Source organism: Pseudophryne corroboree, chromosome 2, assembly GCF_028390025.1.
Source record: "Pseudophryne corroboree isolate aPseCor3 chromosome 2, aPseCor3.hap2, whole genome shotgun sequence".
NCBI classification, from domain to species: domain Eukaryota; kingdom Metazoa; phylum Chordata; class Amphibia; order Anura; family Myobatrachidae; genus Pseudophryne; species Pseudophryne corroboree.
This window is the reverse complement of record NC_086445.1, coordinates 266,887,501-266,900,512: the sequence shown is the minus strand read 5'-3', so window position 1 is coordinate 266,900,512 and position 13,012 is coordinate 266,887,501. Positions and strand designations below refer to the sequence as shown.

General features: G+C 42.3%; 2 protein-coding genes across 2 annotated transcripts in view; one reads left to right on the top strand and one right to left on the bottom strand.

Annotated features, from left to right (window-relative positions):
• RB1 (RB transcriptional corepressor 1) overlaps window positions 1-13,012 on the top strand; it is a 593,146-nt gene that overhangs the window by 432,418 nt on the left and 147,716 nt on the right. The window lies entirely within an intron of this gene.
• Window positions 10,132-12,677, bottom strand: LPAR6 (lysophosphatidic acid receptor 6). Its single transcript, XM_063952791.1, has one exon. The coding sequence runs from the start codon at window positions 12,080-12,082 to the stop codon at window positions 11,027-11,029; it is 1,056 nt and encodes a 351-aa protein (XP_063808861.1). The 5' UTR covers window positions 12,083-12,677; the 3' UTR covers window positions 10,132-11,026.

The following is a 13,012-nucleotide window of genomic DNA, read 5'->3' as shown; positions in this document are numbered from 1 at the left end:
TTCCTCAGCACGACCTCCACCCGGGAGAGTGGGGACTTCACCCAGAAGTTTTCCACATGATTATAAACCATTGGGAAAAACTCGACAGGTATTGCGCCAGGTCCAGGGACCCTCAGGCAATAGCTGTAGACGCTCTGGTAACACCGTGGGTGTACCAGTCAGGGTATGTGTTCCCTCCTCTGCCTCTCATACCCAAGGTACTGAGATTGATAAGATGGAGAGGAGTAAGCACTATATTCGTGGCTCCGGATTGGCCAAGAAGGACTTAGTAACCGGAACTTCAAGAGATGCTCACGGAGGATCCGTGGCCTCTACCTCTAAGAAGGGACCTGCTCCAGCAAGGACCCTGTCTGTTCCAAGACTTACCGCGGCTGCGTTTGACGGCATGGCGGTTGAACGCCGGATCCTGAAGGAAAAAAGGCATTCCGGATGAAGTCATCCCTATCCTGATCAAAGCCAGGAAGGATGTAACCGCAAAAACATTATCACCGCAATTGGCGAAAATATGTTGCGTGGTGCGAGGCCAGTAAGGCCCGACGGAGGAAATTCAACTGGGTCGATTCCTACATTTCCTGCAAACAGGAGTGTCTATGGGCCTGAAATTAGGGTCCATTAAGGTTCAAATTTCGGCCCTGTCAATTTTCTTCCAAAAAGAACTAGCTTCAGTCCCTGAAGTTCAGACGTTTGTAAAAGGGGTACTGCATATACAGCCTCCTTTTGTGCCTCCAGTGGCACTTTGGGATCTCAATGTAGTTTTGGGTTCCAAAAGTCACATTGGTTTGAACCACTTAAATCTGTGGAGTTAAAATATCTCACATGGAAAGTGGTCATGCTGTTGGCCCTGGCCTGGGCCAGGCGCGTGTCAGAATTGGCGGCTTTTTCCTAAAAAAGCCCTTATCTGACTTTCCATTCATGCAGGGCGGAATTGAGGACTCGTCCTAAGTTTCTCCCTAAGGTGGTTTCAGCGTTTCACCTGAACCAACCTATTTGTGGTGCCTGCGGCTACTAGGGACTTGGAGGACTCCAAGTTGCTAGACGTTGTCAGGGCCCTGAAAATATATGTTTCCAGGACGGCTGGAGTCAGGAAATCTGACTCGCTGTTTATCCTGTATGCACCCAACAAGCTGGGTGCTCCTGCTTCTAAGCAGACTATTGCTCGTTGGATTTGTAGTACAATTCAGCTTGCACATTCTGTGGCAGGCCTGCCACAGCCAAAAATCTGTAAATGCCCACTCCACAAGGAAGGTGGGCTCATCTTGGGCGGCTGCCCGAGGGGTCTCGGCTTTACAACTTTGCCGAGCAGCTACTTGGTCAGGAGCAAATACGTTTGTAAAATTCTACAAAATTGATATCCTGGCTGAGGAGGACCTGGAGTTCTCTCATTTGGTGCTGCAGAGTCATCCGCACTCTCCCGCCCGTTTGGGAGCTTTGGTATAATCCCCATGGTCCTTACGGAGTCCCCAGCATCCACTTAGGACGTTAGAGAAAATAAGAATTTACTTACCGATAATTCTATTTCTCATAGTCCGTAGTGGATGCTGGGCACCCATCCCAAGTGCGGATTGTCTGCAATACTGGTACATAGTTATTGTTACCAAAAAATCGGGTTATTGCTGTAGTGAGCCATCTTTTCTAGAGGCTCCTCTGTTATCATGCTGTTAACTGGGTTCAGATCACAAGTTGTACGGTGTGATTGGTGTGGCTGGTATGAGTCTTACCCGGGATTCAAAATCCTTCCTTATTGTGTACGCTCGTCCGGGCACAGTATCCTAACTGAGGCTTGGAGGAGGGTCATAGGGGGAGGAGCCAGTGCACACCAGATAGTCCTAAAGCTTTCTTTAGATGTGCCCAGTCTCCTGCGGAGCCGCTATTCCCCATGGTCCTTACGGAGTCCCCAGCATCCACTACGGACTATGAGAAATAGAATTATCGGTAAGTAAATTCTTATTTTCTACAATTACTAAAACCTTATACTAACTTTTAAACCTTTTTTATTTTGTTCTCTTTCCGTCTATTTCCCTTTTCTTTCCTCTTCGGTGTCTCCTTTTCTCGTTTCTTTGTTTTCTTCATGTCTCCCCACGCCCCCATTCTCCCCAGATTTCTGTGTTCTCGTCCCTCCTCCCTCTGTTGGGATCTTTGTAGAGACGCCATGTAACTTTTTTTTTTTTTTTAACCCAAGTATGGCATCCATGCCATGCACAGTAGTTCTGATGTATGCAGGTACCAACAGCTGTCATAGTTTTAATCAGTACTTAGTTTTATTATATATTGTACATAGGCCATTTGTGGTTATTATCAGTGCTTCAGTAGCTTTTGTTTATCTTTTTGTAACTTTCTTGCTTGTAGCCTTTCTGGAAATACAGCAATAAATTGTTTTCATGAGTTTAAAAGAAGTAAAATTACCCATGTTGTAGCCTGCTGTCGTCTTATTAGATCATAGGGTGTAACAGAGGCATGTACTCTATTATACAATGTAATATGGGTGTGAAGCATTTAATCATGTAAGCGATTATTTGTACAGTGGCATATTATAATGTACTTTTGTGTAGGACTTTCACATATAGACAGAAGAAATATACCGTCTGCATGGTGGTGCTGCAGTTACTGTAGCTCGCATGCATGTTGTATGCCTACGGTGTACTAATTACATTCTCACTGTGCAGCATGTGCATTTCATGTGTGATATTTCTTGGCATGTATGGCTGATCATGTAATGCTGCATTTGGAGCAAGTATTTATATTAACATCTAAGCAATATTCATAGGTGTTTTAAATATGTCTGCTATGCAGTATAGTCTTTCTTGGTGCATTAATTTAGGTCAGTCACAAGGACTGGTTTTATGGGACTGACTTTGGATTCTGCTACAGATTAATAGTAAACCAAAGAAATTGAATATGAAATAAAGTGCTGTTTAGCAGTCTCTGACTGGCAAACAGCCCCACAGGAAGCAGGCAGAGCGGGCTGGATTTACCCTTTCTCGTCTGCACTCGGCATAGATTGCCACTTCATGCATGGAGGAGGCAGTCGGATTGTGCTGTGATTGCAGACATACACAAAGCCTTTCAGAGGTTTTCAACCCAATAAAAATGTAAAGGATTTATTTGTATTGTAAATGACACTTGCACACACTAGTATCTTTGTTGCAAACTGAATCCGTTCAGATGGTCGACAATGTTAAGGTCGATACTCATTGGGTCCACCACTATTGGTCGACATTGACATGGTCGACACATGCAAATGGTCGACGCATGAAAGGTCGACATGAGTTTTCCACACTTCTTTTATAGAACTTTTTCATACTTTCCAATCCACGTGGACTACGATTGGGAACGGTAACCTGTGCCCGAAGCATGCCATGCGAGGGGACGCGGTGCACTAATTGGGGTTCCCCGTCACTTTACGCAGAAAACGACACAAAAAAAAAAGTAACACATGTCGACCTTTCCACGTGTCGACCATTTGTCCATGTCGACCTTAACATTGTCGACCATTCATAACGGAACAGATGCAAACTCGCAGGCTCTTAACGGAAATCTTCAAACTCCTAATTAATTATTTGCCTGAAGATGTAAAAATAAATAAATAAACCCGGAATAATAATTCAACCCCTGCAGACTTAATATTTGATAGAAGCACATTGTACTGCAATAAATGCTTTACGTATATTGGCGTAAGTTTCTAATTTCCATGCAGATGTGCTTCAGGTTGCTTGGACGATGCTTGCGAACTACCGTTGTTCCACAGATTTTGAATTGGATTTAGATCTGGGCTTTGATTTGACCATTGTAGAACATTTTGCTGCTTTGGAGCACTGAATCGTTGGATTTTTGTTACCCGCCTACAATTGTTACTCTAACCCGAGTGCCGCTCCTACCTGATTTTCTATCACAGTGCACTTGTGAGGGCATTGGGTGTGAAAGGCTGTGAGTGCCATATACTTGATAAATCTGTTTATGTAAATTAAGGAAAAAAAATAAGACGGCACTCTAAGCATATATTCATATTACAGCAGTAGGGCTTTAACATACATATACATTTGTTTTAAGCATGTTGGGACCACAAAACTGTGACCTTTGGGAACCACGGGGCAGCTGTATTAACCCATACCTTCCAACTTTTCATCCTCATAAAGAGGCGCGCGTTCCCGGAAAGGGGCGTGGTCTACTAAAATGGGCGTGGCTTTTCGGAGGACCCACGATCGCTAGCCATGCCCCCGTTTTCGTCAGTGAGGGGGCATGCCCAGCGCTCTGTGAGCTGCTGGCATGCCCCCTCTCCCTCTGACTCCAGTGAATAGACGCAGGGCAGCGAGAGACAGAGCCTCCCAACTGCCTCCCCCCCACCCACCGCAGGACACTGCTGCCCGCGGGTGGGACAGTCCCCAAAAAACGGGACTGTCCAGCGAAAATCGGGACAGTTGGGAGGTATGATAAACCTGGAGAAGGCATAAGGAAGTGATAAACCAGTGATATGTGCAAGGTGATAAACACACCAGCCAATCAGCTCCCATATGTAATTTAACAGTTAGGAGCTGATTGGCTGGTGCATTATCACCTTGCACTTAACACTGCTTTATCACTGGTTTATCACTTCCTTATGCCTTCTCCAGGTTAATACATCTACCCCACATCCTGTCTTCAGGCACCATGTTATAGAACTATGACAAAGAAGATAAATGCTTTAATACTGTACAATGTATGCTAGAAATAAAACCACCAGAGAAGTGGTTTTGTTTGTCTCCTTACACTGTTATATAATAACTGGAAGAAGAAGAACATTAGTTACCCTAACTTATCTGTGTTCCTGCAGTTGTCTTCATATATGTCATCTAGTCTCAGCATCAGGGAAATGACACCGTTCCAGCCAGCTCTTTAATATCAGACCGTAAAATCCTGACGCCACAACATTCCAAAAGCAAAATTTAGAAATAGTTTTTAAAATATGTAAGCCGTATGGTATATATTCAAAATGACACAAAGAGCAATATTTATTCATAATTGTTACAAATATGTTTGATAGTATGTAACTCTGCATAGCTACAATATCTAACAGAAATGTGGTGTAGCCTTCATTTGCATCTGAAATGAAAGAATTGAACCAGTTTTTTCTATCATAACTATTACAATAATATACTCTGGTTTTATTGGTTTTGTAGATGGAGTATTTGTATTTCCTGTTGTAAACCATACTTTACATTCAGATATCAATTTGTAGTTATGACCGTATTTATCATTTACCGGGCATCTTTACACTATATCGTGTGCGACGCCTGGCATGATTGAGGTGCTCCGCTAGGCATACTGAACCATATTTTTTTTTAATAAAGCTTCTCACAGTATCAGAGACGCTAACCTGCGGCTTTAACCGCACATGATTTAGTTTCACACACGTACAGGGTCGCAGAGGAAGCACAAGTGAACCTACTGAAGGGGGGGGCGAAGCATTGGATGCTTGACACGGGAGCACATTTTACACAGATTCAGACTCAGTCGCACACAGATGTTATAAAATGTTGCATGCCCCATTGATCAGTTTACGGTAGTCATGTAACTTTGATGCCTGGTTTTGGTCTAATTATGCGAATAAGATGCACATTTTGAGTAAAAGAGACGCAGCTGAGTCGCACGGAGCCTGGGGCTCCGAGGGGGCTGTTTGGGCGCGATTAAACCAACGGTAAGAAAGGACACATTTACTATAAGGCTGTCTGTGCATTTTTTTTTACCAGACTTCTCTCAGTGGTGGCTGGTAATCTATATTTATAGATACTTTCTTGTGTTCTGGTAATTTGTTTGTTGGATGCAGCCCTGGAGTAGACACTCATTGTGTCCACAGTAAGTATGTCAGCATGACAATGCCGACACCAGAATCCAAACATGGGCTTATGCTACTCAGAGCATTTTAACCATGTTATAACGTGGTTAGGTTATAACGTGTTATAACGTTTAACATGTCGCTTGCCCTGTGTTGACCTTTCTGTATCAAACCCATGGTTATATATATCATGGTGTGCACCATCTTTATAAGATGGTTGATTATCTATATTGTGCTATATTATGCCTGGTATGCCCTGTGTAGTCATTAGCAGTGTCTGTAAATCCTCATTGTCACTGCCAGATTTTGAGCCCTTCTGTCCTTTGTGTTTTATCATGATTACTACTATTTTAAGCTCTCTTCAAGGCTATCGCTCTAAAATGTGTGTTCTGTCTCTCAGCAAGGTTGGCTAAGTGCATGTATACATTGTAAATGATATCAAAGATAAGGTGCATACACACTGGGCGTTTTTGCCCAGTGTGTATGAACAGTGATGATTGCTGACATCGCTGGGCTGAAAAGCGCTCAGTGCATACACACTGAGCACTTTTCCCCCCTGCCCAACGATGTTAGCGGTGGTTAAAGGCTTTCCATAGCAGGACACTACGGAAAGCCGTTCGCCCCGCTGTTCAACTACTGGTAATACCAGCAGATGAACGCCAGCCGCCGGCGATGTTGCGGGAGCGTGTATCAGCGCTCATCGCCGGGGCATACACACTGGGCGGCTTTGAGCTGACAGCGGCTTTGAGCTGACAGCAGCTCAACACACCAAAAAGTGACCTGCTTTCAGCTCTAAATCGCCCAGTGTGTATGGGCCTTTACTTTTAAGTACAGCACAAATGAATTGAGGTAAACACAAGGAATTTAGGCCCTCATTCCGAGTTGTTCGCTCGCAAGCTGCTTTTAGCAGCTTTACACACGCTAAGCCGCCGCCTACTGGGAGTGAATCTTAGCTTCTTAAAATTGCGAACGAAAGATTCTCAAAATTGCGATTACACACCTCTTAGCAGTTTCTGAGTAGCTTCAAACTTACTCGGCATCTGCGATCAGGTCAGTGCTTGTCGTTCCTGGTTTGACATCACAAACACACCCAGCGTTCGCCCAGACACTCCTCCGTTTCTCCAGCCACTCCCGCGTTTTTCCCAGAAACGGTAGCGTTTTTTCACACACCCATAAAACGGCCAGTTTCCGCCCAGAAACACCCACTTCCTGTCAATCACATTACGATCACCAGAACGAAGAAAAAAACGTGAGTAAAATTCCTAACTGCATAGCAAATTTACTTGGCGCAGTCGCAGTGCGAACATTGCGCATGCGCACTAAGCGGAAAATCGCTGCGATGCGAAGAAATTTACCGAGCGAACAACTCTGAATGACCCCCTTAGTTCTGAAGAAAGGTAACCGGTAATCTGGGAAAGCTAATTCTTGAGTTATGTAGGCCGCTTGTTACAGACATACTACTGCAATTTCTGAAAGGCATATTTATCAAAAAAATATTTAAGCACCACCTTTGATGTATGTATGGGGGACTGCTTCAAATATCAGAGAAAATCCCATCTTCAATCGCAAAAGTAGCCTAGGATGCTGAATTTACTAAGGGCGGCTGTACTCTAGTAGCCTCTGTAGACATTCACAAAATCTACCTGGAGAATGATCCGTAGGATCCCTCCCCAGCAATGGCTAATGACACATGCGTGGTCTGGAGATATATGCGTGGTACTGTAGCATGGGTAGTCCCTGAACATCGAAGTAAAGTGATTACATTAGTGGTCACTTTCATTTTATACATTGCAGGGCCTGGCCCTGCATGTGATTATTGCTAAATTCAGGCAATACTTCATTTCTTATTGCAGTATAGGAAATTATAATTATCTGGACCAAGTCCAGAGAATAAACATGTGTATTTAGCCACGCTTATCATGGCTACATCAGCTACGGAGGAGCCCTCCTGGCACAGCTAGGTGTGGTGGTGCCTAGCCAAGCTGCGTATTTAGCAGCTCCATTCACTGTGAATGGGCAGCATGAGCCCTAGACGCTCACGCAGTTGCTGCTAACAAGGCACTACAACCCTGAGATATAGCTACACTCATTGTGGCTACATCTTTACCCCTAATTGTTATTTGGAATCTTGTTCTAACCAGCCACTAATTGCTGACTACTAAGGTAAGTAGCTATGAGATTAGGAGACGAGCAATAATTGGTAGGCCTCTTAAAAACATAACTGTTTCTAATGTTGAAGGATAAGGGGCATATGTATTATTACATGTAGAACTGCTGTGATTAGTAACACCTTTCTGCACTATGTATGTCTGGAAACCCGCAGGGACAGCGGTAGCAATAACAGATGTCCCTGCGAGTTAATTCCCCAGCATTTTGGAGAAGTTTTCACGTTTCCTGCGCACAGTGTCAGGTTTTGGATCAGGGCCGGTGCCGAATGAAGGTTTGAAAGATCTCTCTCCTGCTTCCATGCCTCTGTAAGATGAAATGAGATTACACCATCTGAAGATGGTGTAAACTAACATGGCCAAACTCTGAAAAGCTTCTCTTTTCAGGGTTTAGTACAAAGGGGGTACATAGGGGTCGGACCGTAGTCCCTATTGATTATAGTGGTGTCCGGGATCTGTCGTTCTAATGGGCATTCTACGGGAGCTTTCCGTGAAATCTGCATTACACTTTTAGTACATAGCCACAAACCGTAAAATTATGCAGAGGTTCTACGTCATCCTTTCCAAGGGGGTTTTTGTGCTTTTGTAGTTTATGGAGTACTTTTTTTTTCTTCTTTTTCTTGTGTGATGACTACTAGCAGGGATACCAGCAGCATTGAGGTACAAGGATATATATTTAAGTCCTTCACAGGAATTGGCACTCAGCTAGGACTTGTTGCAGCTTGCATCTGCTATTCACATGGGTGGTTTTGTAATCCGCAGGTCATACCAATGTTTTTTTAGAAACCAAACAAATTTTAGTTTGCTGATGCTTTGTTCTGACGTCTGGTTCTTTGTTTAATGCCCATGTGAATATCAACTGATTTCTGCAGTGTTTCTTGCTTTGGGGGGTCAATTTGATAATTTTAGACCTCAAATCTCAATGCGCCATGATGGACAGCAACCCTGATCAACATCTGATGTAGTTTGATTGGATGTCTGTTGCTATCTACCAATGTGTGCATGGAGAGAAAGTATGAGGTTCTCAGGTTGTTCTCAGGTTGTCCTTCAGCTGGCAGTTGCCAAACTATATCCCGGTCCAGTCACTCAGTGCTCAGCAGACTGGAGAGGTGTGCTGGTATTAATTTGTGATTAAGTCACTGATTATCCAGTTGTGCTTTTAATCTGAACAATTATTAGTTCCTGAGGGCTGGGCTGTAAACGCGCTTATGAATATGTATGCATTAGATAATTACGCTCCCATAGAGTATAGATGTTCAGATTAATCTTGGAATGTGCTGCAGATAAATATCACAAAATGTCTGTCATGCAGTAGCCCCACTGGTGGTTATTACGTTTGACACATACCTGTGTAGTCTACCAATGACATTTTTTCAATCAAGCTGGCATTACACTGTATTAATTTGTCAATCCAAAGGTTATCCTTCTGTAATTAAACTTTTATATTGTATACTGGTGTTCTTATAGCCTTATTTGCAGATAATATAGTGGTACTAGGACAATACTGTTCTTATTTAATTCTTTTTGTATGGTCTTCATTTACATTGTGAACTCATTTTCTGTGTAGTCCAATAAAGCGAAACCAAATTAACAAGAGCTGAAGATATGCTGAAGTCTTTTGTGTTTGGCTGGGCTAACACCCTGGAGCAGAGCTAGCCTTTTGTTCTAATTCAATAACTTCAGCAAAACCAGGGGATTGAATTGATTAGTGGAAGCACGTGGGTGGATGGTAAGGGAAGAGAATTCAGCTGAATAAACCACTTGAACACTGACCTGCATGTACACATCACAGTTTTCCCATTTGCCCTGAGGAAAAGGAGTTCCTTGAACGTAGTAATAATGCATCTCTGGCATGTCTTAACAGAGCAGACTTCTCAGTGAGCAACTATTCCTGAGTGAACTCAGTGATTCATCACATGCCCAGATTTCACACTCTTGTCTCTTCCCTTTTTTTTTTTTACTCTTCACAATATCAAATTTAAATGTGAAATTTGCTTTCTGTTCAGAACAAACATATTGTTTAATGATCAATATGTACCAATTTACCGCAGCCAAAATGTGTGCTTATATAATCTATCTAACTAAATCTGGTAGTGGTTCTTAAGCAATACATAAATTAACTTGACATTTTAGAATAAATTAGTCGAATGCAATACCTGTAGTTCTGAAGACAGCACTTTAATTAAACAAAATATCAGTTGACCAGTTTTTCATGTTTAAAGTGCCAACCTTAAATACATTCACAATTCAGTCACACAGCATTTGCATTAACAGTGTTTATAAAGAGCATTTTCCATATAAAATACGATTTGTATCTTTAGTAATATACTAAATGTCAGTGCCTTCTGTAAGAAGGGTATAGTTAATATTTAACACCTTTAATCGTAGAAGTGATCAGCAAATACTTGTATATCTTGTAATTCACTTTGTAACAAAGAAATCAAGAGTCTATACTATATGCAAATAGCAGCCACACATACAAATAACCAGACCTACTAGGAACTAAACATTGCTTTCATTTTCGTCAAGTACTTTCAGGTACAGCCAGAACCACCAATGCACATACACAATTATACAGTTTTTAAACACATTGAAGGCGCTACCTCATTGTAAACTAATGAGAGATACTTCTCTTGTACTAATGAATGCCAGCAGTGCCACAGTAATCTGAAGTACATTACTTAAAAAAAAACAAAAAACATTATAATAAATGTTGTTGTATAGGAAAACTGGACAGTATTGTCACTTCAGATTAAGGTGATAAAGCCTACCAGAGGACACCTATGAACTATTAGGTGTACCTCATCAGTCCAGACGTATTTTCAGATTATACTGTCTTCCTGTTTAATGCTCCATTTATATTCATATAAACTACTCTTCATAATGAAGGAATTGGATATAGGCTTGCTAACAATCAAAATTTCACCACAATGGAAATGCCATGTGATAGTAAATCAATTTAGACGTAAACAGGATATGGCTTGTTGGCCTTCGTAATTTGTATGATGTGGCAATCCAGATATGTATACAGTTATATATAGCAGTGCAAGCATTATATTGTGGACTCATTTTCAAATATTTTAGCTTTCAGAGTCTGTAGGTTATGCTGAATAAAGTTTTCTGAGCCCAGCGTTTCAGAGAAGCGAGAATCTTTCCTCACTGGGCGGTTTCTCTTCTTGATAGAATTCTGAATGGTCTCAGATGTAAAGTAGTAAATAATTGGGTCAAAACAGCAGTTTGATACAGCAATGCATAAGGTAATAGGGTACATAGTCCTGACTGCTGCCTTCACTGAGCAATTGCTGAAAGACTGAGTCCTCATGAGGGAGTAAAGCACCAAGTTGATGTTGTAGGGTATGAAACAAAAACAAAAAATCACCAGGTGGACAAAGATCATCTTTAGCACCTTCGTTTTGTTAAGTTTACTCCTGCTTAATGTCACGGGTTTCTTCAATGTTTTTAAAACCATTGTAGAACAGAAAACATTCAAGATTAGAGGGATGAAGAAACCAACTATTTCAATAAAAATCACAATCTTTGACAAATAGTTTTTCCAGGTATCCTCTGAGAAGTTCTCAAAGCAGGTATGTGTAGCGTTGTTTTTGTTGTTCATGCTGGTGGATTGGAAGAAGCTCGCCGGGGCGCTGCCCATGATCACCGTGAACCACACTGCCAGACAGACAATTTTCGCCTTCTTTTTGGTCCTGATGGTCTTTGACCGGAAAGGATATACAATTGCCAGAAAGCGGTCCACGCTGATACACGTTAGAAATAAAATGCTCCCATACATGTTCGTATAGAACAGGGTAACCGATATCTTGCACAATATATCTCCAAAAGGCCAGTTCCTGGCCGCAAAGTAGAAAATCCGAAAAGGGAGCGTAAACACAAATAGAAGGTCTGAAATTGCCAGATTTATCATGTATGTCGTTGTTTCATTCCTCACCTTTAAGGTGCAACTGAAAATGTATAAGGCAACGCAATTTGCGATCAGGCCTAGAACAAACACCATGCTAAAAATACACCCATACAGGGTGTACTTAAAGTTGTCATCAACTGGACAGTCCGTAATGTTTTTGCTTACCATCATAATTGGTGGTCCAGACATCCTGGGGGCAACTTCTCTGATCTTTTGTACTTTTGTAATCAGAAATCCTTGGCAGGATGCATATGCAGCTGGCTAGGAGCTTGAACACGGTCACCCAGAGGTGTGATGTGGAGCTAGGTTCCGCTGCAGACAACAAGCTCTGGGCATCACATGAAAGACTTTCCTGTTTCCTTCGTTCCACAAAATGCTTTACCGTACACTTGCAAAAGTAATATCATTTGCATGTCTCAGATTCCAGTTTATTGCTTTCTCCAAATCCTCTGTTCCTGTACAATTTCACCTCTGCAGCCGTGTAGCTTTTATCCCTGGCAGCTAAAGGTGAGGCAAGTGTAACAGACCAAGCACTTCAGAAGCTGTGCGAGCGGACTCGCTGGCAGAAAGTTGTACATTATCCGTCTGCTGGCTGTGCTGTTAATGAATGCACAGATATTCCTGGAGAACTCACTGATTTGCTGCTGTCTGGCAAAGTTTCCTCTGGAAATTTGTAGTTCTGATGAGGCAAAGTTTTAGAATGACACAAAATCCAAAGTGTGCTCTGATGTGTAGTGCCTGCAGTAGCAGCAACAGCGTCTGCTTCTGTGAGCTCTCACACAGAGCCTGACTAACACAGGAAGAGGCCGGCCCCAAACAAAGGCTAGAGACTGCCCAGATCTTGTGCTTGCTGTGCCTTCATTCTGGTAGTCTCCTGGGAATATACCTGAGAGGGGTGCAAATAACCAGCTAGAAACGCTGCTTGAGTGATCAGCCACCACAGAGCACAGGCTGATTGTTTAACAATTGTGGTGTCTTTTACATTATGTATCACCTACTTATGTCTTATACAAAACTGCACATTGCTGCATGTGTTTATTGTAGTGGTGCATCGTTTTCTCAGTTTCTGATTGCTAATGAAGTAACATTATTGCTGCAAAACTACACAATGTAAAGCTA

What these genes read in the sequence shown, in the direction of transcription:
- LPAR6 (XM_063952791.1), bottom strand. Translation starts at nt 12,082, where the DNA reads ATGTCTGGACCACCAATTATGATGGTAAGCAAAAACATTACGGACTGT.